This window comes from Balaenoptera acutorostrata, chromosome 6 (assembly GCF_949987535.1).
Source record: "Balaenoptera acutorostrata chromosome 6, mBalAcu1.1, whole genome shotgun sequence".
NCBI classification, from domain to species: Eukaryota; Metazoa; Chordata; class Mammalia; order Artiodactyla; family Balaenopteridae; genus Balaenoptera; species Balaenoptera acutorostrata.
In genome coordinates this window covers 121,680,577-121,705,378 of record NC_080069.1, presented here as the reverse complement: position 1 = coordinate 121,705,378, position 24,802 = coordinate 121,680,577, and the positions used below count along the sequence as shown (strand labels likewise).

General features: G+C 42.6%; 1 protein-coding gene across 1 annotated transcript; it reads right to left on the bottom strand.

Annotated features, from left to right (window-relative positions):
- Positions 1 to 1,323: 1,323 nt before the first annotated feature.
- GTF3C4 (general transcription factor IIIC subunit 4) lies at positions 1,324 to 24,781 on the bottom strand. Its single transcript, XM_007194450.2, has 5 exons — positions 24,257 to 24,781; positions 15,492 to 17,318; positions 12,133 to 12,263; positions 8,928 to 9,016; positions 1,324 to 7,399 (listed from the first exon to the last, which is right to left on the bottom strand). Exons 1-5 carry the CDS (start codon positions 24,596 to 24,598, stop codon positions 7,335 to 7,337), a joined length of 2,454 nt encoding a protein of 817 aa, XP_007194512.2. The 5' UTR covers positions 24,599 to 24,781; the 3' UTR covers positions 1,324 to 7,334.
- Between the last annotated feature and the right edge of the window lie 21 nt (positions 24,782 to 24,802).

The window sequence follows — 24,802 nt, the reverse complement described above, 5'->3', positions numbered from 1 at the left end:
TAACATACACACACCACTATATATAAGATGGATAACCAACAAGGACCTACTGTATAGCACAGGGAACTCTATTCAATATTCTGATAACCTATGAGAAAAGAATCTGAAAAAGAATGAATATAGTACATGTATAACTGAATCACTTTGCTGTACACCTGAAACTAACACAACATTGTAAATCAACTATAACCCAATAAAATTCAAAAAATCAGTCTGACAATCTTTGCTTTAATAGTTTATTTACATTTAATATAATTACTGCTCTATTTCAGTGTAAACGTCCATTATCCTTTTGCTTTTCATTTTCCCAGCCTAGTCTATGTTTATTTTTTTTCTTGCCTTTTGAGTTATTTTTAAAATGTTCTAGTTTTCCCCCTCAGCTTAATTAAAAGACCCTTTGCTCTTCAAGTGTTTACCATAGAGAAAACTTTACTTATCAGTGTCTAATATGGATTAGTTTTACTTGCTCCTAGACAGGACCAGGACTTACAGAACTGAGCACTCCTGACTTGCAGGCATGTGTTTTATTTAAGAACCTAAGGATGTTCTGTTTCACACAGTCACAGCTTTGCCCTCCTGCCTCCCCTTCTTAGTGCCCTTGAGTTCCACCTGACACCACCCTTTAGAATTTCCCTTGGTGTGGGTCTGTTGTGAAGCATTATTTTCCATTCTTATTCGTCTGAAAATGTCTTTCATTCTTAAAGGACTTTTTTTGCCAAGCTCAAAATCTGAGGTTGGAAATTATTCTCTCAGCCCCGAGAAGGCACCTTTTCACTGCCTTCTCATTGTCACCATTTCCATTGAGAAGTCGTCTTTAAGTGTTATTACTGCTTTTTTTAAAAAAGTAACTTGTCTTTTTTCTTTGCTTAGTTTTTTCTCTTTGATTCTTCAGCAGTTTTATTACTGTATGTTGAGGCGTGTTATTCATTTTCTTTATCCTGTTTGGTGTTTGTCTAGCTTTTCTGGTTGCTCTCAGCAGGAGGATTTGTCTGAATCACAGGTTTATTGTTGCTGAAATCCGGCAACGAGCACTTCATTTAAGTACTCACCAGATACTATTTAACTGACATTGTTAACTATATGTGGTCTAATAGCCTACTGAAGCTGTTTTATTTCCCCTTACGTTCCTCAGACTTGTTCTGGAATAAACCACCGAAGGCATACTGAATTGCTTTCGAGGTCCTTGCTAATGGCCATTTCTTGCACAATTCTTTCCCTTCTCCTCTGCTTGTGCCTGCGCATTACTTACCTTTGCTGGTGCTGGTCAGGACAAAAGAGGTTTCTAAGCTTTGCTACAAACCAGGTGAAAATATGCACACGATATACAAGTAATTTGATTATTTATTTTGAATAAAAAAGTGGCCAAGATAACAATACTAGTGGCTCTGCATACAAAACACAACATAATTGAGGTTATTTCACATTTACAAAACTGCCATTATGTACAGCACTGGATATTCACAGCAACTTTAATAGACTCTAAGTACCAGAATCCTAAGAGCAATTGCGGGGGATCCAAAATGGGAAAAAGCTAAAAAACCAATGATCTTTCATTAACTGGAAAATTGGCCAACCAGCTAACTGGTAAAGAAAGAGAATCTGCTACCCTTTTCTTTAGTAATAACTAAAATAAGATTGCCCCACAGGACTGCATTTGACAAACACCCTCCATAATTTCCACTTCATTTTCTCTATAATCTTTCCCACTTCAAACTTTTCCCAGAAACCTCTGCCCTACTATCAGATAAAAGCTCAGGACACCAGTATATCTTCAGGGAAAGAAGATAACTAGTGCAAAGGATACGGCATGGTCTGCTTCAGCCCAGGAGACCCAGTTCAAACCCAAGAAAGAATTCTGCCCTCTTCCGGTCATTAGTTCTTCGCAGTTTTGAACACACTGAAAAAGTGAACCATGCTTCGTCTTACAGGTGGCAGGAAGTTACTCACTCATTCTCTGTATCACCAGCACCTACTCTGTGCAAGGCACTTGACACTCGGTGCTGCAGGAACTACCAAGATGAGACAGACAGTTCCTGCCCTTGAGGAGCTTACAATCTAATAATGAACACTATGTACATACGTATAATGCAGAGAAGCAGCCAATTCTTCTGGATGGGGGTATTCCAAGCAAAATGTGCTATTATTCTTAAAATTTTTTTATTTACACACTAAAAGTTTAAAACACACCACCTAATCAGATGGTAAGCATTAAAAAACCATCTCCTTTCTATAACCTTAAGTTTTTAGATGCCTGTTCTTTTTATTTCAAAAAATGTCATATGTAAACAAACACATAATTTGAAGCCAAGCACAAAGATAGCACAGGCATTGGATAAACAAAATATATACTACTCTACACAACACAGACTTATTTTTCTATACAGTCTTATTTCTGTATACACAAGTTTGATGTTCACTTTCTTTTCATACACTGAAGTACAAATCTGAGTCAGTCTTGAAAAAGACATAATTCACTTTTGCATTTAATATTGCATTAGTACCAAAAACAAAACAAAACACCCTAGACCTCACCAGTCTGTTAGCCAAGCGTCAAACTGATAACACATGAAATGCTTCAAAGCCACCACCTCTTACACCATCCAATGAGACCATTTCACAGGACCTTTCTATGAAACTAACAGGACTTCATAATAGTGAGGTAAGCAAGTTTTTACCTTAGAAATAACTATAAGATTTAGAGTTCTGAAATTCAATTCCACCAACCCATTTACAATATTTCAACTAGACAGCCTGCACCTTTGCTTTATCACATCAGTATGAAAGTATCATCATTCCCCCTTTGCAGCTCCTCCCAAGCCTGGGATGAATGAATGAATGAATGAATGAATGAACACCATGTTGGTTAACCATATAATACTGTGGTAAATAAACTCACCGTCTAGGACCTCATATCGTATATTAAGTCTCCCCCCCCGGAGTATAGTTATAAGTTAAAATGCAAGATAAAAGCTGAATCACCTAATCTGATTAAGAGGTTGGGGGCATACATATGTATTTAACAAAAAGATTAACTTCTTTACAGGACTTCTTTATATAAACAGTCTCTCCCCTGTTAAATTTACTGATTTCTACAGCAAGTTTTCAGAAACAGCCATCTTAAAACAAACCATACATGCAGATAGGAGGCTGCACCCTATTTACCAGACTCAGGCCGGCCAGCCAGTCCTGATACTGATGTGTATCTGTGCCAGGGAAACAAGTCTGCATCTTCTGAAAACCCTGCTGTACACCAGGATAGCGATGCTGTGATGAGAGTGATCATTAGAAGCAAGTCTGCAAAGCTGACTTAATTCAGTATAAGGACAGTCAAACCTCACGCGCTCTAACGTCAGCTTGAACTGCAGATACCAGGTTATCACATGAAGATCCTAGCTCCAAAAACTTCTTTTAGCATCCAGAAAGAGCAGTTCAAAGCTTAATACCTATGAGACTTGAGACATGGTCTAAAACTCTGCTGGAAACTGCCAGCTGATACGTCCACTAATAGCTAAAGTGCAACCACTTCACTTCAGTTAGATCTGCTATAGAGGCATTTTTACAATCCGACGATGGTGAGGGGAGAGGCTAGATGCCCGAGCCCCGCGCACACAGGGGGCAGCGTGAGAGCACAGGGATGTGTTTGTTCACACTCAGTCATGGAAGCCTGCAGACCCCAACAGTCCGTGCAGGGCTAGCCGTAAAGAGATGCTTTTATTTGTCCGGCTATTTGCTGTTTGTGCTGTCCCAACTCTAAAAAGAAAAAAGGGCAGAACCTATCTTTCCCTTAAAAACTTTAGGCCTGCTGACTTTGAATATAGCCAGAAATTTTTGGCTTGTCAGGAATAGCTGGCTGGGGGAGCAGAGCGGGTGGTGGCAGCGAGCTGAAGTCCAGCCCACTCTGCCCCAAGTCCAGCCTGGAGGTGTGGGAACTTTCCAACAGGGAAATTGTAATTCAGAGTTTTGAAGAAAACCAGATACAGTTTATCAAGTTGTTAACAACTAACACTATTACCCTCAGAAAGAAAAACTACTGTTTAATAGTTTCTTCTAGGAAGGGAGACCTGCTATGTGATTTAGTTTTTAGAAATTTTATCACAAACCTATTTTTCTTTCAAACCTGGTAGCTCAGAAGGTGTCCTAAAGCTGAGAGAACTAAAGGGAAGGAAACGGAGAGGACCTCTCCTGGAAGGAAAAGCGAGGGAGAGGGAGGTCAGGAGCAGAGAGGATGGACGGACCCGTGGAAATCGGACAGTGACAGTAATTCCTGCTTTCATTCCAGGGGCCGCGGCAATTCACCAAACCCCGACACAGTTCAGTGCTGCCAGGAGAGCGGGTGCTCTGAAAAAGCAGCTCTGCGTTCCTCCAGACAAGACCAATGAGCCTTGATTTCTTCTGCATATTATCTGACACCATTACAGTTACAACAGAATATATTTTAATATTCAATTATTACCCTCGGACATTCTTTTAACCTAATTAACTGGTGAAGGCTGCTAATAGGTCTAGCCCACACGCCCCAACATTAACATTCTCAAAAACTTCCTAAAGGGAGAAGCAGAAAAATGTCACCCTCGACCATGAGCTTCGCCAGTGGTTCTAATAACTCCTCACACTGAAAAATAATTGGTAGTTTTGGCAGATACAATAGTAGGCAGAGATGGCTTGAAGTCTGGGTAGTGGACATATGAGGATTTCAGAATGAATATCAAGCCTAACAAACTATCAATTTCTTATCTAGAATAATAGGAACAGATTAACCCTCAGCAGAGAAAGTGTGACACAGGTGTGGATATCAGACTCCCCAAATGCAACGCTGTCGTGGCTTAGAAGGTCTAATTGCACAGGACCTTTGCTCCTGCACCTTCATGCAAAGCAGTGGCGTCACGGCCGTCTCATCCACGCCGAGGAGCAGTGACAGCTGAAATTAACTTGAAATCCACTACACAGATCAGGTAAGTTTCAAGAAGGTATAGAGGGCATGGTAAGTGTAAACCAGGAGAGACAATTTCCCGGTGTCCCTCCCGCTCTTCCAGGGCTTCACTGCTCAGCACTCTGTCACCAAGTATGCTGACCCTTAGGACATTCAGAAGTGCACTGTGTTTGTGATGCTGCCGTTAACTGCAAATCTCCTCTCGTTCTCACAGGTCAATGGAGTAACCTCCACAGAAGAGGGGAGGGGTGGGGAGAAGGGGGCGGGGGGCTCCCAACTTGGTGTGCAGAAATTTGAGGCAGGTGCTGGCTGGATTTCAGCCTTAAGAATGCCATTGGGCAGAGCCCCCCCCGAGAGAAGTCACGTTCTAGTAAAAGAGTTGCCATGTTTACTGCTACCCAGACATACAAAATAACTCAGGTGACCCTTTTTAGTTTATTCCTAAGAGTCAAATTTTCCCCCCAAACACATAACTGCTTTAAATAAAAACTTAACGTTAAGTTTTAAATGGCAGCAGCACAAAATTCCCCAATAAGAACAAATCAACTACTAACTCTGATTAGGAAAAAAAAAAAATTAAGTGAAACTAAGCATGCTATGATTATAAAAACTGCAATAATTCCTTGACAGGATCTCAATTTTTACTGTCATATTTACTGTAAAGTGAAACAGCTCTAGGCACACACGACCGCAACTATACAACTTTCTGAGTTGTGTTCTTCCTGATTTTAATGCTGCCTGGTTCTCTTCCCTGACAATCATTTGAACATGCTGGACCCTAAAGTCCAGATAAACGCTCCTCTTGAAATTACCACCAAAATGAGAAAGATAAGCAGACAATGCCAGCAGAATTGAACAGCAGCAGAAATACAGAATTCAACACGGGAGACAGAAACGAAAACTTGAATGGGAAACAAAAGACATTTCAAAGCAGACTGTCTGGAAGTGCCTCTTAAGGGCTCTTGTCTCCAATACCTACGGACAGAGCAGGGAAGACACTAGGGGGAGGGAGGCTACAGGCGGGAGCGGGGTTTCTGTTACACGCTCTCCAAACAGCGAGTGTTTCTCAGTGAGGACAAAATGTCTCTCACTAAGGATACAAAAATAAAAGCAAGAATAAGTGTTAGAATAAAGGCAAAATATATAGCATTTAACATCACTTAAATTTCACATTCTGTATTTCCCATCCAACTTTCCAGAAATATGCACCATTTCAAGGTGAGTGCATTACAGTCCTGTTAATTAGCACCAATCCCTAGGATACTTATTTTAAAAATCCAAGAACACTGTAGTTCTAGAATGTCTATTTTTAATTTTAGGTTTTAAGACCAATTAATGTCTAACATCTCTTCTTAACAGTCCACAGGAAAATACCTGTATTATAAATATCGAGGACCTTTGCAGAGAGATGGAATTCCCAGCCTCTGGTCGACTGAGCTACACACACGATAGCACCAGAGCTCAAGGGTCCACACTTCTGAGCTGCCTGTCTCTTTCTGGAAGTCTCTAGACAGACTCGGGATATAAATGATACGTCTGGAAATATCAACATTAAAAATATTAAATGTTTTAATTTAATACTAAAAGGAGAAAATATTACTTTTCCTCTATGTACAAATATCTCACCAAGTTGTCACAGGTAAGTCTGAAGAGGGTTGTAACGCATGTGAACAGGAATACTTGACATCCTTATACCTGTGAAGGAGTCAGAGCAAGAAACTGATGACATGGGAGAGATCATTAAAAATAAGTCATAATTATTAACTTACAAGAGTCACCTGATCTTTTGACACATTAAAACCAACTTTAGTCTTGGCTTCAACCTCTTTCAAATATATAGTTTTAAGAAAATGTTTTCAATATGCATGAAGAACAACGGGCAGGATGCAGATCTGCAGCTATTTGTTGAGAACAAAATATCAGGCCCACAGGTTGCTTCAGCCACTTTAATACCTGTTGGGACACTGCATACCACGTACCAGGTAACTAAGGCTCCCTGGAACCACAAGGCAGTTCCAGACCAAGGCCAGGATTAAAAAGCCTAACTTGGCCCAGCAAGGCCCTTATCCATACTCCCTAGAAGGGACCATTCTGTTCTGAGAAATGACAGGGCATGCGTTTTGTTCAAACTGCTTCAGTCAAGACACTTGAAAAATAAGTGTTCCTCATTGGCAAGGAGTTGGGGGAGAACGTTCATCTCAAAAGGACTTAAAATCCCTGCACTCAGTCACTTTAAAGACATCCTTTAGTCCCTGGAGACAGAGAACGCACTTCAGCAGTGCGTCCCCACGCCCTATGTACAGTCATGAAGGGCGCCTCTCCTCTTGCACGTCCTAGCTCTTGGGGCTGGACGGCCCTTTCCACAGCAGAGTACGTGCCCTTTCCATCTTCCCATCGTGGACATTCAGAAGACAGGAGAATCACAGAAAGGGCAGGGGCTTTGCAGTAACCTCTTAATCCAGTCAGGATCTGCAAGAGTAAGACAAGCAGTATTGAGCGTAAACTTCAGAAAAGGCAATCAAATGGGATGAGCCCTGGATGGACCACAGTATTAAGGGATGGGCATTCTGGTCCCAGCTCTGTGTCCCTGGACAGAGCCCCTCACTACAACATTCTAGACGAGGCTGGACTAAATCTGTGGTTCCCAAAGCTAAGTGTGTGATGAAATAGGAAAATGAGGGTAATGAATGAGTGTTTCATAAAACTAAATTTATTCTGTTTAAAGAAAGGACTATACTTTGTTCTGAGAGTATATCCTTCATACATGGATAATGTTAAAATACTCTTATAAAATTACAGTAACAGTAACTTTAAAAAATACATTACTTGGAAAAATAAAAACATGGCAACACTGTGTCAACACTTTTTCCCCCTTTTAAAAACTTCCCTGGTCTGTGAAATACTGTGCTCTACTGGTTAGTACTCTCCAGATCTCAGCGATTCACACTCTTCCCAAGAGCTGTATGTGGCTCAACACAAAGTCAACTGGCAGGTGTGTTTTTTTTGTTTCCATCTTTTCCTGATTTCCTGTCTAAATAGTATACCAATTCTCAATTGCAATGAGTGTTTAAAAGTCCCCCAAAATTTGCTTCAAAATAATCCAATAAGAGGAGGGAAGAGGGGGAGAACTACAGATGAAACATAAAAGGTCATGAGCTGGCAATTTTTGAAGTTGAATGATGGGTACATCAGAGTTTCTTATACTCTTTTTCTCTCTTTTTATGATTGCATTTTCCATAACAAAGAGTTAATACAGAACACAAGCTGCCAACACACCAACTTCTCAGAATTAGAGAGCTTCAGCCAGGTTAGAGCAAAAATCAATAAGGGTGTAGTTTTACACAGAACATTTTGTTTTACTTGAGACCACAAATTACCCCCAAAGTGTACACAGGTGTATAATGGTGTCTAGTTAGCTCATTTGGTTAGTGTGATGTTAATGAACCTCAGGTCATAAACTGACATTCATGGGACTGTTTACATCACTAATTCCTGACTCACGTCTACGATCTTATTTCCAACTAGTTATGTCATAAATGTGGGCTTTGTCACCGGGGCTATCAGGAAAGAGAATACTGACCAACCCGAAAAAGAATCCCACCATGGCTACTAGAAGGATGACTGCAAGTGCACGTCCCTGTTTCAGCAATGCTGTCTTTGTATACGTTATCAGTTGCAGAGTTTTCCTTCAAATACTGTATAGTCTATACATGCCATCTAAAACAAGCTTTTTTGAATAAATGATTTGCTTGCAGTGACAGAACAGTAAACTGCAGCCCTACTTACTCACATACTAAAATGCAACAGGTATGTTAACGTGCATATTCCAGTGATCATCTTTTAATTAGTTGTGGCTCATGATAATACCGTACAGAGCACAAGGAGCCCACTCGCCACCCCTGGTGGCGCGAGACTAAGCGGGATGCAGGACTTCGGGGCGCTGGCGCGGTGCCAGTGTGCTCCAGCTCACCCTCCCGCAAGCTGGGAAAGCACTCACCTTCCGGGGCTGGATGGCGGGCAATGCTGTCATGGAGCAAACACCTCCTGTATATCAAACTCTGGCAGGACTGGTAGGTCAAGAAGCACCTGAAAGCAGACAGGTTGCACCATCAGCTCTACTAAGGGTGGAAAGCAGCATAGTGTTGGAGGTGACTCACCACATACAGTTATTCTAAAACCACAAGTTAACTGAGTAAAGGGCAAAAACAGTTCACAAATGCATGGCGACAACGTATCCCTCTGCACAGGCCAGACCTACCTCACCCCACACTTAGTAAAGGGGAAGTGTCGGTCAGGCTAAACCAAGAGGTACAAAGCTTCTAATCCAGACAGTCACTGCAGCTTCTTTTTTTTGCCACGTTTGCAGCACTGAGAAAGAATGTAGTCTGCTTACACCTGATTGCACTGTGAATTTTTCATATGTTAAAAAAAATCAATTATGATACTGGAAACTATTCTTGTTAGTGATTTTTAAGATTAGGTATAAGCACTGTCTTTAAGAATCTGACAGCACAGTGGGGGAAAACCTGAAAGATATCGAAGACAAAATTAATGGTGCAAAAAAAGAAGGGCCATGAACAAAAGCTCAGAGGTTCAATTCCATCCAATGACCATTCACTGAGCATCTACCAGGACCAGGCAAATAAGGGAAGGTGGGCAGCAATGGGATATCAGAGCGAGCACTTGGGCTCCGCGTGGAAGGTTTTCTGCAGGATAACAGTGTTTAGGATGAGCAACTAAGCAGTAAAAAATACAAAGAGGAAGGGAGGTTGGGGGAAGGAATTCCAAATAGGTTTACCTTGAGTAAAGACTTGGGTGTACAGGAAGAAAGATTATACCTGAGTGGGAGCAAGCACCCATTCTCACCGGGAGAAATTACACCCAGGTATTCTGGCACTAACTTCAATCAGCAAAAATGAAAATAATTTTTGTGGAAGAAGCCATCTGAGAGACAACAATGTATAATGGTTACACATGGAAACTCTGGAGCCAGAAGGCCAAGTTCTCAGCTCTGCCGCTAACCACCTGTGTGCCTCTGGACAAATTCAAACTTCCCCAGGCCCCAGTTTCCTCATCTGTAAAAATGGGAACAGTGGCGGTGCCCCTCGTGTGGCTCAGGATGCGTGTACCGCTTAGAGTCGTGCCTGGCACGCTGGCAGCGCCAGGCGCAAGTGGCTACTGTTACAAGGCCACTGCTATTACAAGCTTGTTTCCTCTTCTCCCCAAACATAAGGCGGAACAGTCAGATCAGAAGAAGTCTAGGGACACAGCAACGGCCGGGAAATCCAGACATCCATCAGTAAGAGAGGCAGTAATGGAGCCATCCACACAGTGGAAAACTCTGCAGCTGTTGAGAACGGGATCTATGTACTGATGTGGAAAACACCCACAACATCTTGCTAAGAGAACACGCAAGTTGTTATGGTAGTTATATGTAGCACAATCCTGTTTCTATTGGAAATAAACTTTAAAAACCTACTGAGTGCCTACCACACACCAGGCATTGTTCTAGAAATAGCCATGAACAAAACAACCAAATTGCCTCTCTTCATGAACTTTCTATTCCATAGAAAGGAGAAAAACATAAAGTAAAAAAATATATTAAGTGGGACTTCCCCGGTGGTGCAGTGGTTAAGAATCTGCCTGCCAATGCAGGGGACACGGGTTCGAGCCCTGGTCCGGGAAGATCCCACATGCTGCGGAGCAACTAAGCCTGTGCACCACAACTACTGAGCCTGTGCTCTAGAGCCCGCGTGCCACAACTACTGAAGCCCACGCGCCTACAGCCCATGCTCCGCAACAAGAGAAGCCACTGCAATAAGAAGCCCGCGTCACGCAACGAAGAGTAGCCCCCGCTCGCGGCAACTAGAGAAAGCCTATGCATAGTAACGAAGACCCAACGCAGCCAAAAATAAATAAAATAAATTTATAAAAAAGAAAGAAAAGGTTCTTCATTAAAAAAAAATTATATATATATAAGTGGTGATAACTACTAAGGAGGAAAATAAAGCAAGGAAGAGGGATGAAGACTATATACTGAGAGGGGAGAGGGATGTCATCAGGTGTCACGATTTTAGGCAGTGTGGCCGGGAAGGAAGCCCTGTGGACACCTGCTGGAAGAGCACTCCGGGCAGAGAGGACAGCCAGTGCAGACGTCCAGGGTGGGAGGGGTGCTGCGTGTACCTGAGGAACAAGGAGGCCAGTGGACCTCGAGTGAAGTCAGCAAGCCGGAGAAAATGTAGACGAGATCAGAGAAGGGATGGGGGCCAGGCCATGGAGTCTTGACCACTGACTGGATTTTAGCTTTTACTCATCAGAAATGGGCAGCCACTAGAGAGTTTTGAGCAGAGGGGGTGACATGAGCTGATGAGGTCGTAATAGGATCACAACCTCAGCTCTACTTAGAACAGCCTGGAGGGGGCAAGGAAAGACACGGAAGATGGGCTGGGAGATAACTATAATAATCTGGGCAAGAGATGATGGTGTCTTGGACCAGGGATGTAGAGGTGGAGGTAGCAAGAAAAGGCTGGATTCAAATTTGAAATGCCTTTATAACTTCCAAACAGAGCAACTGAGTAGGTGCTTAGATATGAAGTCTGGACTGAAGGGGAGCAATTCAGACTAAAGCAATATGTTTAAGTCACCAGTGTACAGATTATAGGCGACAGCCCAGGGAGAGTGCTGACAGAAGAAAGACAGGTCCAAAGACGGACATCAAGGAGACACTGTGTCCAGAGGGCCAGGTGATAACAAAACGCTTTAAGGAGGAGGAAGAGGGAGTGATCAACTGCGTCACATGCAGCCCGTGGGGCCATAAGATGAGGACACGCCAAGGTTCCCTCTTAGAGGGAGACTGAGAAGACCTCTACCTTTTGTTAGAGTTAAACCAGAGTACAGAAGCACTTTATAGTCTATAAACTTCAGCAGGTATTGCTTTTGTCATACTGATTTTTAAAAATTTAATGCTACTTCAAAGCAAAATAATATTACCAAAATAAATAAACCCCTATATACAAGAAGCAGAAAAAAACCCATCATTAAAGGGTGTCTTGCTTGAGTCAAACGGATGGTACAAAGCCCACACCAGGTTTTATAGTAGCAGCTTTTCTCCAACCTAGTGGCATGGGCAACATATACTTTGGATAAACACTTTACAGTGGTTTGTGTGACACAAAACTGGAAAATGAGCAAAAGCCGCTTACCGGAGCCAAATGTGGCCATTGGAACAGACCGCCTGTTTGCGATCTGTGAACGGCAAAATCTCTTTACACAAACTACAGTGCTCAGGGAAAGTTTGCTTGTTCATCTTCTTTGAGATGTGTCCGATCAGCACCTAGTAAGACAAAGCAGTCAGCAGTGTTTTGTGGTGAGCGCAGGGCTTCCCGACACAAAGGAGAAATGGAAAACTACACGGTATCTTACATAAGACAGGAGCTCTGCATCTCCACGTAGGCCCATCACGCTCTCTGAAAAGTAAAAAAGCTGGACCTTCAACTTGTGTCAACTGGCTGAGTACAATAAAATAAATTCATTCAGGCACCCTGTGACGACAGAGTGAACTTTACCCACTAAAGGAAAAACTGTTCTGAAAACGCAAATCTTATTACTTGCCTTTAGTTGCTTCTGAAACAAGGACTTCAGAGTTCTGTTAGAAGACAAAGTATTCAGCTACACTTACAATGTTTTGACTTTAAGAAAGAAAAACATAATCTCTATAGGCAAAATATCATGTGAAACACTAACTCTGTAGAACTATACAAATGTCTATTTAAGAAAAGCTTACAAAGTAAAAAGATAATCAAGATTAAAAAATAATAATTTCCCCTTCTGATGGCCCAAAGACCCATGACCAATCTAGTCAGCCTGCAATTGGAGACCAACTGACCTCACAGCAGAGGCATGGCGGGACCCACCGTGGGAGTGGGAGAGATGGACGGGACAGGCTCTAGGCCTTGGCCCTACTTCAGCTTTGCTTGTTTCTCTGCTTTGTTTATTAGAATTGCATCACTCCAAAAATGAAAGTCTGAAAAACACTGATCTACTTCATTATTTTGTTGGAAAAACACCTTTACCAGCTATATTACTGGGAGGCATGGGATACACCAATCCTTAAGAACCACCTTGTCTTACTAGCAGATAGTTTTAATCCATTGACACTTAAGCTCTTGTGTAAGAACTTCTTAGTCTGCGATTCACTAAAATTAGTTCACTGAAGTTCTGAATGGTATCTTAATAGATCAAAAGGGTGTCTTACCTACTCTACATATAATTTACAAATTTAAAGCCCATTAACTTTTGGCCTTTATGGCCTTGAAAATTCTAATTTATGGTCCCTTACAGCAGGGACAACCAATGTACTAGGTTTGAAAAGATTCATTTTTATGCACACAGTAGGATTTTACTTTATTTTTTAGATGTTGAAAACAAAATTTATTCCCTGTCTTTCAAAATACATGCATTTATTAAGAAAACTGTCCAATGATTTACTGTCAGATTTCACAAGCAAGCTTCAAAGCAGGGGATAAAGAAAGTTATAAATTCCAAGTTACAAGGTAAGTGTTCTCCTTAGCCTTTAACTAGTAAACTCCAAAACAAAAAACATTTGTTTTATGCAGTAGGATTTTAAAACATGAAATGTATTGTTTTCAATCAAAACTCAGTTGCTGTAGATGGGCAGAAGTATAATCTTCCCTTCTTTAAATTGGCTCTGTTGGAACCAAGTAACTATGCTAAATGTAGCTTTCCATGCTCATGCAGCATCTGGACAATTATTCTGAATCACTGCCAACCAGCTTCCATTACAAATTCCCTAAAATGTTTTTGTTAATATTTTACGCTTATAACATCCCTGCTAGGTCCTATGAACCAGTGATACCAGAAAACTCTTCCACACAATTTAGACCACAATGAAACAATTCTTAAAAGTTGACTTTCAAAGATGAAAAGTCCATTACATGAACAGTACATCTTAACTACTTGAGTGTGAATGAAAGCACTGCCTGCCATATCAGTAAACAAAGGATGTTGCAGCCATCGAGCCATCACATTACAGCTGCCCGTCGGTGAGCCCTGAGGGAACTCAGGATGGAGGCAGGATGCACCCCCCCCGCCCCCCCGCCCCCGGCCCCTAGCAGTCAGCCACTACAGCCACCCCCGACGGTGCACCAAGGAGACTCGGGATGAGAAGCACATGGGGATACTGGCCCCATGTAGCTGAGGTGCACATCAAAGGAATGATTTCAGTGAGCCCAGACTTTGCAGCTTCCCATACATAGAAAAGCGCTAAATTTCTTAACTTCAGATATCTGGTTTTCCTTAATTAACAGTAACCTTTAATGCTCCAACTACCCTGGTCTTTGTTGCAACAACTCCAATATATCCTGGCTCCACCCCCTTGCCCCTTGGGAGCAGTCCCTCAGAGCTATCTGAGATGCTGTGTCCCAGGCTTAAGTCCTCAGTTTTGTCTGCTGAATAAAATGTAACTCTGAACTTTTAGGTTGTGTATTGTTTTTCAGTCAACATCAGATTGTTGCAAACATCCTTAAGAAATAATTTTAGGGGTGTACGGGTACACACACACACACACACACACACACACCTTTCCAACAAGAAAATGCAACAAGTGATTCGCGAATGGTTTAACATGAGGCATGAAGATATCTGAATTTATTACCTGCAATTAATATTTTAGATAAGACTCTAGGCAGTGAGAATAAATATCAATCTTCAGAGTAAAAAGAACCACAGACATCTGTGGTCCTGAATATTTTAGTATACAGTATGTTCCTTAAAACCCAATTCTTCAGGATTTTAGAAGCTGTTAGCTCAGGATTCCTGATTACTAAGTCTATATAACACTGAGCTACACAAAGTTAAATGATTTCCTTCCTATAGGAATTCCCAGAACCCTCAGAAGGACGATGTACACTGGGAACCTTTAAGAGGAGTACAGAGCATGCAGTATTTCCCCAAGCTTGGAACCCTGCTGTTCTGTCAAGGAACTTGAATTCTGTGAAATACATTTTGGATAATACTGTAAGATTGTTCTACCATCAAAATAAAGATGATACCCAGTTTTTGTAACAAAACAAAACAAAACAAAACAACAATGTATAAGTAATCATTTGTTTACCTCCTATGCCCTTCTAGACTAAATCAGAAGACCCCCGCGAGTACTATCAAATGGAAACAATCCCGGCCAGTCCTCCCCAAACCTTCTGCAAACGGGAAGGGAAAGGAGGGTGTGCCGCACTTCCCCTGCTGGGTCTGCCCAATCACAACGCAGTCTGCTTCTGGAGCTCATCCACAGCCTGGAAATCTCCCAAACCTTGCGTATCAATCAAGGCCACGGTGAGAGTAAGAACTGAAATATTCTTTGTGTGATATGAATATGCCCTCTGCATTCATCTGTTTCTTATTTATTCTCCCGCACCTCATGCCAATCAATTACCTACAAAATGTCAAAGCAGAAGTTGAGCTTTACGAATTAAGTTTAGGTCACTTCTTTCTTACAAAGAAAGCAGACTTTTCAGTTTCAGTGCTTTTGTTAATCAACACCTACCCGTGCGGTTCTGTCATCATACTCTTCATCGGACATTAAAAAGTTACAGAGTCCCCGGGTGGGGATGCTAGTGTTTTCTGTGATCCAGGTGTGCAGGTATACTTCGCCTAAGACTCGCTTCATGTGCTCCCGGGTCAAGTGCATTTCCACAGCTTCAATTTTCCCCTGGATTTCAAGGAGTTTCTCTTCCATTGGCTCTCGGCCTCCAATGTCTCCAGCCTGAGCGAGTGAGTCATCTGTGGGGCCCTCCGGACCACCTTCTTTGCTCCTCTCCTGAAGGCCTTGCTTATTCGTCTGTTCGGAGGAAGTGCCTTCTTCCGGCTGCTCACCCTCAGCACTGCCCGTCCCAGGTGAGTCAACCAGTAAGATTTTTGAGTCCTCAAGGATGGGTCTGCATAAGGCTTCTGAAGCGGTTTTCTGCATCGACTGGTATAAAATCCTCAGGAGGAAGAGTTTGAAACGCCAATAATAGGTGGCCCCACTGCTTTCAATCTTTTTTTCCAAAGCTTCTTGTAAAAACTGAGGGATATGTTTATCTTTTAAAATCTTCCAACGTACTAGGTCTATTAGATCTACCTGCTTAAAGAGATTTTGAACTGAAGATTCCAGAAGCTGAGCAGCTGCCTCTTCAAAGCTTTTGAGAGTAACGAACTGAACCTGGTAGTTTTTGTTAACGGGATGGAGGCCATTGACCATGCCCTCAGTGGTAATGACGGCCAGGTACGCACCAAAGGGGCTCACGGCTATCCCGTGTGTCCTCACTGAGCCAAACACATCCGAGAGTTTAATCAACTGGTGTTCAAACTTCAGTGCAACATCTGTGAAAATGGGAATCAGCTGCCTCACCTTCCCATCACTGGAACAAGTATATACCGTCCCATTCTGCTTGTCTGCAGTCATGGAGACAATCGGCAGTGAGTGCAGGCCTGTGACGTGAGAATTGTGAACATTCAGACCTGCTTTGGAGATCAGAAGAAGACACCAAAACACATAGGGTCCTCTTGCGGCCACCACTAAGCTACAACTACACTTCTGGTAAGGGTGATACAGCGGCACACACTTGATGCTCTGTACTGGCAACTGGTCCATTTCTTTCCACAAGACGACAGGCTGCCTTAACGTGAAATAGCCTTTAACTGCTTTGAGATTGACAGGAAGAATTTTTACAGGTCCAAAAGCACTCCCCACAATAAGGCCGCTCATTTTCCGATTATTGTGCTCATATTCCCACCAAAACAAAACACTAGGAGAGTTGATTCCTGACTCAATCGTGTTGCATGAAGAGATAGATTCCTTTCCTACAAATGGTAGCTGAAACTGCCACACAGCAATGTTACCGTTTTCAAAGAGGACGGCCAGGAGCACGCTGCCCACGTCGCGGCACTCGTTGTTATGCTTGACCTGCTGAGTGGTACAGATGCCTGACCACTCCATCCGGACTGGTGTCTGCATGCTGTGTCTCCTCTGAAACTCAGCAAAATCCCTGAGATTCCCTTCTGGGGCCTCACTTTTAGAGAACCTGTAACTGGTCTCATAAAGACGTTCTCCATAAATCTCCGTCAGATCGACCAGCTGGACCCACTGCAGTCTGTTGAGGTTAGCCTGGATGGTCAGGCGATTGTCCATGGTCAGTGCTGCCAGGAGGCACCTGCCATTAGCATCACAGCCCATGGGGGACCAGCTAGTGTACTTGAATCCTCTCAATGGTGGCAAAGCCTTCCCCTCAGGGTTGAACACCCTGTCCAACATGAAAGTCTGACTGACTGTGGGGTCTTCAGAGGTGGCAAATTTCTCCTTACACTCAGCAACTTCCGTTTTTGAGCCAACCTGAAAATAAGAGATATAAAAACTATCAGATAAATATTTCACTCTAAGAGGACTATATGTACATTGCTTAGGGTGAATTAACTGATTCATATAAATCAGTTACATGTTTACATATTATAAATATGTAAAACAGTAATTTGATATCAGTTCTGTTAATTTTGGCATGACATGCATTTAAAAGATCAAGCACATGTCTAAGACTAAATGAGCATTCACTCAGGAAATGGCAATTGTTTTTTTTTTTTTTTTTTTATGGCAATTGTTTTTTAAGGGTCAGAATAAGTACTGTCATTATTCATAGCCTCGTTCCCACATTGTTCTCAGAATTGACATATGCAGTAGCAATGACAGAGATGTACTTGATTCTAAAGAGTCAGCTAAGCATTCTGCTGAACTAGTCACAAAACAATAAAGGAGAAAGTCATGAAAAAACATCTATCTATATACATCTTTGATACAATTAGATGTTTGCATTTTTAACAATATTTTTGTAATACAAATGTCAGCTCTTAAGTTTTCTACCTAAAATTTCATTTACAAATTACGCTGAGAGCCAACTCCAACAGTTCTGTCCACTGTTTCTTTCTTTTTTTTTTTTAATTAATTAATTTATTTTTATTTATTTATTTTTGGCTGCATTGGGTCTTCGTTGCTCTGTGCGGGCTTTCTCTAGTTGCGGTGAGCGGGGGCTATTCTTCATTGCAGTGCACAGGCTTCTCACTGCGGTGGCTTCTCTTGTTGTGGAGTACAGGCTCCAGGCCCATGGGCTTCTGTAGTTGTGGCACGTGGGCTCAGTAGTTGTGGCTCACGGGCTCTAGAGCGCAGGCTCAGTAGTTTTGGTGCACGGGCTTAGTTGCTCTGTGGCATGTGGGATCTTCCCGGACCAGGGCTCAAACTCGTGTCCCCTGCACTGGCAGGCGGATTCTTAACCACTGCGCCACCAGGGAAGTCCCTGTCCACTGTTTCTATAGAATAATGTCCACTGCCGTTAAGACAATTTGCCGTTCCCTGAACAATCCCACTCTGCCTTCCCTGGCTCCCTTGTGTAGAATGCTCTCGTTCCTCCTATCTGAATCCCATCCCTCCTACCAGGTCAAACTCTATGAAGCCTTCTGAGATCATTCTAGCTTTCATTCATCTCTCCCTCCTCCAAGTCTGTAACATACATGAGCAGTGCTATTTATTTAATGTCTAGGTGTACAATGGTGAGCTCTTTAGAAAGATTTTAAAGGGACATTAAAGACAGAGGAGAGATAAATGACCAAAAGAAAGTGGTCCAGAGCTATAAGAAAATAGTCAGAAAGGCTAAAACCAAAAAAGAACACAGGTCAATTAAAATATGGTTTCCGTTATGTCAGAAGCAGGAAGAAGAAAAGGACTTGAACCACTGTCTTTAGAGAAATGAATAACAGAGAAAGCAGAATCTTTCGATTCCTTTTTAGTGTCAATCTTCTTTTACATAGAGGCTGATCTTTAAACGGGAAAGGGTAGATTAAACATGATTAAAAAGGAACTCAAGCCTAAATATACATGGATATAACAAAACTCACTTTAAACCCCCAAGCCCAGAGGAATTACACTCCAGAATACAGAAAGACCTTGGAAGATGAACTCAGAACCATTACATTCCTCGATAAAGCTTGGACAACCAGAGATGTGTCAGAAAACCATAATGCAACAAATAGTTAACTGCTAAATTGCATAATAAATAAGCATATAAAATGAAAGGTAAAGTCCAACAAATGAATTAGAAGACTAACTTTTCCTAAAGTGTGTTAAACAGAACATCACTCCCCTAAATTGCCCCTTGAAAAAGAGGTCTATAACCAAATAAGTTTTGAAAATGCTATATATTATACATTATTCCCCCTTCAAGAGTTACAGCCAGGGAGCTACTGAAGAGACTTATGTAACCAGAGTTATCCAAACTTTTATTTTTTATTTACTTATTTTTTTTTTTACCATTTTAAAAAAATTGGGGTATAGTTGCTTTACAATGTTGTGTTAATTTCTGCTGTACGGCGAAGTGAATCAGCTATACGTACACACATATCCTCTCTTTTTTGGATTTCCTTCCCATTTAGGTCACCAGAGAGCATCGAGTAGAGTTCCTTGTGCTATACAGAAGGTTCTCATTAGTTACCTATTTTATACATATTAGTGTATATATGTCAGTCCCAATCTTCCCAGTTCATCCCACCCCCACCCTTCCCCCCTTGGTGTCCATACGTCCAAACTTTTTTTTTTTTTTAAACAATAGAACCTTTCGGGGGGCTGTCATCTCTGGAAATTGTGCCTTGGGCAGTGTATCTTGATTTTAGGGTAGTCTCTGGGCTATACCTACAGACATGCTGGAGAAATACAGACTGGAAATTCCAATTAAATACAGGTGTCACTGGCTAACCTGTTAATAAAACAATGCTAATCAAAGCCCAGAGCTTTGGATGGGTATATAAAATTTGAGTAAAAATCTGTCCTGTGATGCCAGACTGCCTGGATTCCAATCCTGGCTCTATCATACACTAGCTCTGTGACCCTGAGCAAACTGTTTAAACCTTCTGGCTTTAATTTCCTCGTCTATAAAGAGTATAATAATACATGTTCTCATAGAGTTTGGAAGGTTAATTAAGTCAATGTATGTAAAGCACATACTAATAAATACTCAATAAATGTTATCTATGATGACAATTATTAATACTCTCTGAGGATTAAGTAAATGTTAATGAGACCTAATAAAAGTGTGTAAAATGCAGGGTAGGTAGGTATTAAGTTGTCCACCAAACGAAGGGTAGATATAAAATTGTTCACCAAATCCCATAATCCTGTAAACTAAGCAATAATCCTCAGACTAGGACAATTTACTATTACAGTAAAAGCTACTATGGAACTGAAAGTAAACTTACAGAATGTATAACCCCAAACAGCAGCACAGAATGAAATAAAGGAAGCTCAAGCTTGGTCCTACTCACTGCAGGAAGAATCCTTGACGGAATGGAGAGCAGTGTGGATGTCAGACAGTAGGGAAAATCCTTAGGGTTTTTTGTACAGTAATTTCTAATATGTTAGGTAGTTTGAATTAGCCTACTGCACCTCCCCTCAACTCTCCATATCACAAAACTAGTTAACAAATCAAAACAAGTACTCAGATGCCCTAGGAGCATACCAGTTAAGAGTCCAGCTCCCAGAGGCTGACCCCCAGCCAATCATTTGACTATCACTATCCTGTTCCTAGTTGGCCACTATTACAACTAATAGCTACGTAGTTTGTAAGCACCTAACAAATGAAAACTCATTTGAAGCTATTAGACAGAAAACTTCTTGAGGGCAGGAATATAATTCCAAAGACAGGAAATAGTTATTTAACTTAATGTAGTAGATGGAGTTAATATTACTAACGTTCTTAACAACTGATACAAATTAGTTATGCACATATTATTAGAATTTGGAACTGTGTACAACTAGATGATTCATTAAATCAGCAGTCCAATGGGAAAAGAAATTGCAACTTATTCTTTTTTTTTTTAAATTAATTAATTTATTTTTGGCTGCGTTGGGTCTTCGTTGTGGGGTGTGGGCTTGTCATTGCGGTGGCTTCTCTTGTTGCGGAGCACAGGCTCTGGGCATGCAGGCTTCAGTAGTTGTGGCATGCGGGCTCTAGAGCACAGGCTCAGTAGTTGTGGTGCATGGGCTCAGATGCTCCACAGCATGTGGGATCTTCCCGGACCAGGGCTTGAACCTGTGTCCCCTGCATTGGCAGGCGGATTCTTAACCACTGCACCACCAGGGAAGTCCGCAACTTATTCTTTTTTTAAAATTTATTTATTTATTTATTTATGGCTGTGTTGGGTCTTCGTTTCTGTGCAAGGACTTTCTCTAGTTGCGGCAAGTGGGGGCCACTCTTCGTCGCGGTGCGCGGGCCTCTCACTATCGCGGCCTCTCTTGTTGCGGAGCACAGGCTCCAGACGCGCAGGCTCAGTAGTTGTGGCTCACGGGCCTAGTTGCTCTGCGGCATGTGGGATCTTCCCAGACCAGGGCTCGAACCCGTGTCCCCTGCATTGGCAGGCAGATTCTCAACCACTGCGCCACCAGGGAAGCCCCTGCAAACTTATTCTTAAGTCACTATTTTATTGCTTTTCAGATTTATATCATTCACCTTTATATCACGTAACCTCAGTGCCCAGGACACTAACTTGCAAATAGCAGATAATATGTCAACTATTATTTAACTGCATATTTTCCTGCAAAAATTCATAATCTAAATAACGATCAGACAAAAGCTTCAAAGAGGTTTAGTATCTACCTTCTAGCAGTGCTACATACTGAAATCTAGGTTGCAGAATGTCCGTCTTTCATGTTAGAGCGAGCTGGACAGCACCAAGTAGATTTAAATCCACAGGGACTGTCAACGGGTCGTGCAATCAAAGTACAGATAGAGACTTCTTTACATTCCTACCATTACTCCAGTTTTATCCCACAGAAGCCTCTTTTAGAATTGCAGGACAACTCAGCATTCATTCACCAGGCAGTGCTAGGCTAATAAGACTGCTAATTGATTGGTGGTTTCTGTGATGTGCATACCAAAGAACAGTGCAGAAGGGGAAGATGCCACTAATTAATTTCAGGAAAGCAATCAATTACCAGAGGGATATATAAAGATTTCCTGTTACTCATTTTTCAGGTGTGGAACCAACGACAGAGTCAAATTTTTATCAGAATACAGTACTATAAATAACTTCATATCCACAGCCATAGCATTAACCCAGACTCCTTCCTTCATACTTGTATGACTATTTTTTCAATTGAGCATTTACAATGTGCCAGGAACTGTGCTAAGTAATTACACATGTGTATGTATGTACATGTATGTACGTATATAAATATATATTTAACTGAATCTTCCAAATATTCTAAACAAGGTAGGTTTTATTACCCTCCTTTTATAGACAGGCCTATCTTGCTATCTGGTGCCAAAGTGCAATCCCTTAACCGCTGTTTTACACTGACCCCAACAATCATCTACTTGCCTCTAGGCCAGCCAGATTCATATTCCTGAACCACACCAGGTCAGTCCACGTCTATGATACTGTAACAGCACTTTAGGCCTTCCTAGATTGAAGTCAACCATCTCAGACTGACCTTCAAAATTCCCAAATTGGCCTCACTTTACCTCCTCTGACTCTCTAGGAAAGTTACTTGAACTCAACTGTTGACCCATCATTATTTACACAAACAGCAGCAAGTTATGCTCATGATTTACACGTATGTGCGTGAGATGGGCACCTCATTCCTGCCATCTGGATGACCCTTTCCTCCGGAGGACTTCTTACAACCCAAACCCTACCTTTTTTAAGGTCTGCTGCAGATTCACCACCAAATAACTTTCCCTGATAAAAGCATCTCGCGTCACTATTCCTTACTTTCTTTAAATTCTCTCTGCTAAAGTATTAAATCTCTACCATATTGAGACACACACTTAAGATTTTCTCTAGCTGATGTGCATATGAACATCCTTAGCAACAGTAAGTTTCTTTTCAGCAGAGGATACACCTTTTAAAACCCCTTTGTTCTGCCTCCCTCCTTGAGTGTTTCTCAGTTCGGCAGCATTACGAACATCTATCCACCCGATTGGTTATACTTGAATCAATTTGTTCACATCTTGTCCAAGATCTTAGAAGGCTTAGTCATACAGGTTTACCAATGATCCAATTCAACATCAAATTATCAGTTTCAAACTTGGATTAAGTATCCTAAAAAGTGGTGTGGGTTCCCTGCACCCTACCCAGTTAGTGATTCCTACTTTAAATGGCTGTGCAGGGTAAGAGTTTTTTAAAAAAAACTTCAAGTTCACAAAAATACGTTCTCTTTATATAGATACATACCCTTACAACGTTTATCACTACCCATTATTACATTGTTACTTGTTCACGACTTGCGAAAAGAAGGTAAGCTCCATGAGGACAGGGACTTTGTTTTGTACAATGCTTTACTTCCAGAACCTAGATTGGTGCCTAGCTGATACATAGTGGTATTCAAAAATGTGTTGAAAGAATGAATATACACTTTGATTGTCACATATATGCATACAGATCTATAAAAGAAACAGCAAAAGTTTTAGTACTTTTAAACCACTAAAATGAACAATACGACTTCTTACTTAAAAAAAAAAAAAACTTGCAAATGGTGATGATAGAACAATAAAACTTCAGGAGCCCTAAAGTTCTGAAGGCAAACTTAGTTAATATGAAGCCGAAAGCACTAAATTTACACGGAGATCTCGGGCTTTAAGTGTAAGAACTGCACTTATTTTCCAGAGGCTTTATTTTTCGTTCTACATCCCAAAGCCTCCTAGTTATTGAAGAAAAACTGGAGTACTAACCCCGACATCCAGTATTTACGCATCTGCGCACGATGAGAAGCAAGGACCATTCATAATAAAGTCACTGAAACAGTTAAGACAATGGAAAGAACCAGTTTTTCTCCTCCAAAGCAAAAGAGGCGCAAGGGGAGGGCACAACACAGTAAACAAAGCCAGCCAAAGGCCTCGGGGAGCAAGCCTCAGACAATAGGAGCCACGGTAGATGCAGGTCTGGGGTTGGGTCAACAGGGGGTGGAGCCTCAGACAGCACCGGGGAAAGAAATCGGCGCCTGCAGCCGGCCAGACGCTGGGGCAAAGGGGAAGCCTGGCTCCGAGAGGGACCTCCCGAGATGTGTGCGTGTGCGTGTGCGTGTGTCGGGAGTGGATGGGTGACCCGGGAAATCGGGCGTAAACGGCTGAACGGTTTTTTGTTTGTTTTTTAAACTACCGTGACCCTAAGCGCTGGAGACGAGGAGGGGAATCCCCGGACTAGGCGTGGGCCGGGATTCCCCGGGGACCCGTGACGCGGCCGCGGGAGGGGAGCAGGAAGAGACCCCAGGGCTGCGGCCCGGGGATGACTTACTTTGAGGAAGCAGCTGTTGAGAGGCGCAGGCACCGAGGTGCGGTGGATAACCAGGTCCTGGCCCGGGTTGTGCACGTCGCAGATGAGCTCCAGCACAGCGATGCTGCGGGCCGTGGACACCGACACGCGATGGTCATCGGACCACACCAGCGGTTCCAGGCCGCTCACCGCATACTGCAGCTTCACCGCCGGTTCCCGCCGAGTCACCAGGAGGCGGAACGCGGCGCTGGGCCCGGGGGCCGCGTCCTCCCCCGGCTCCTTCCCGCCCGCCTCGCCCTCCTTCTCCTCGGGTGGCGCAGGCCGGTCGGCCGCGGGCCCCACCCGGGCCTTGGCCGTATTCATCTCTCCTCGGATGCAGAAGCCGGACCCCGGGCGCGCCAACCACGCGTCGCCGTCCCGTTGCCGCCTCCCGCACCGCGGCCGCCGGCCCCCAGCGTCCCCTCAGGCCCGGAGCGCCGCCGAGCCAGGAAGGACCCCGCCGTTGCTAGGCGACGCAGCCCTGCCAGGTGGCCAAGGCGCTGCCTGTAAAAAACGCTACTCCTCTGC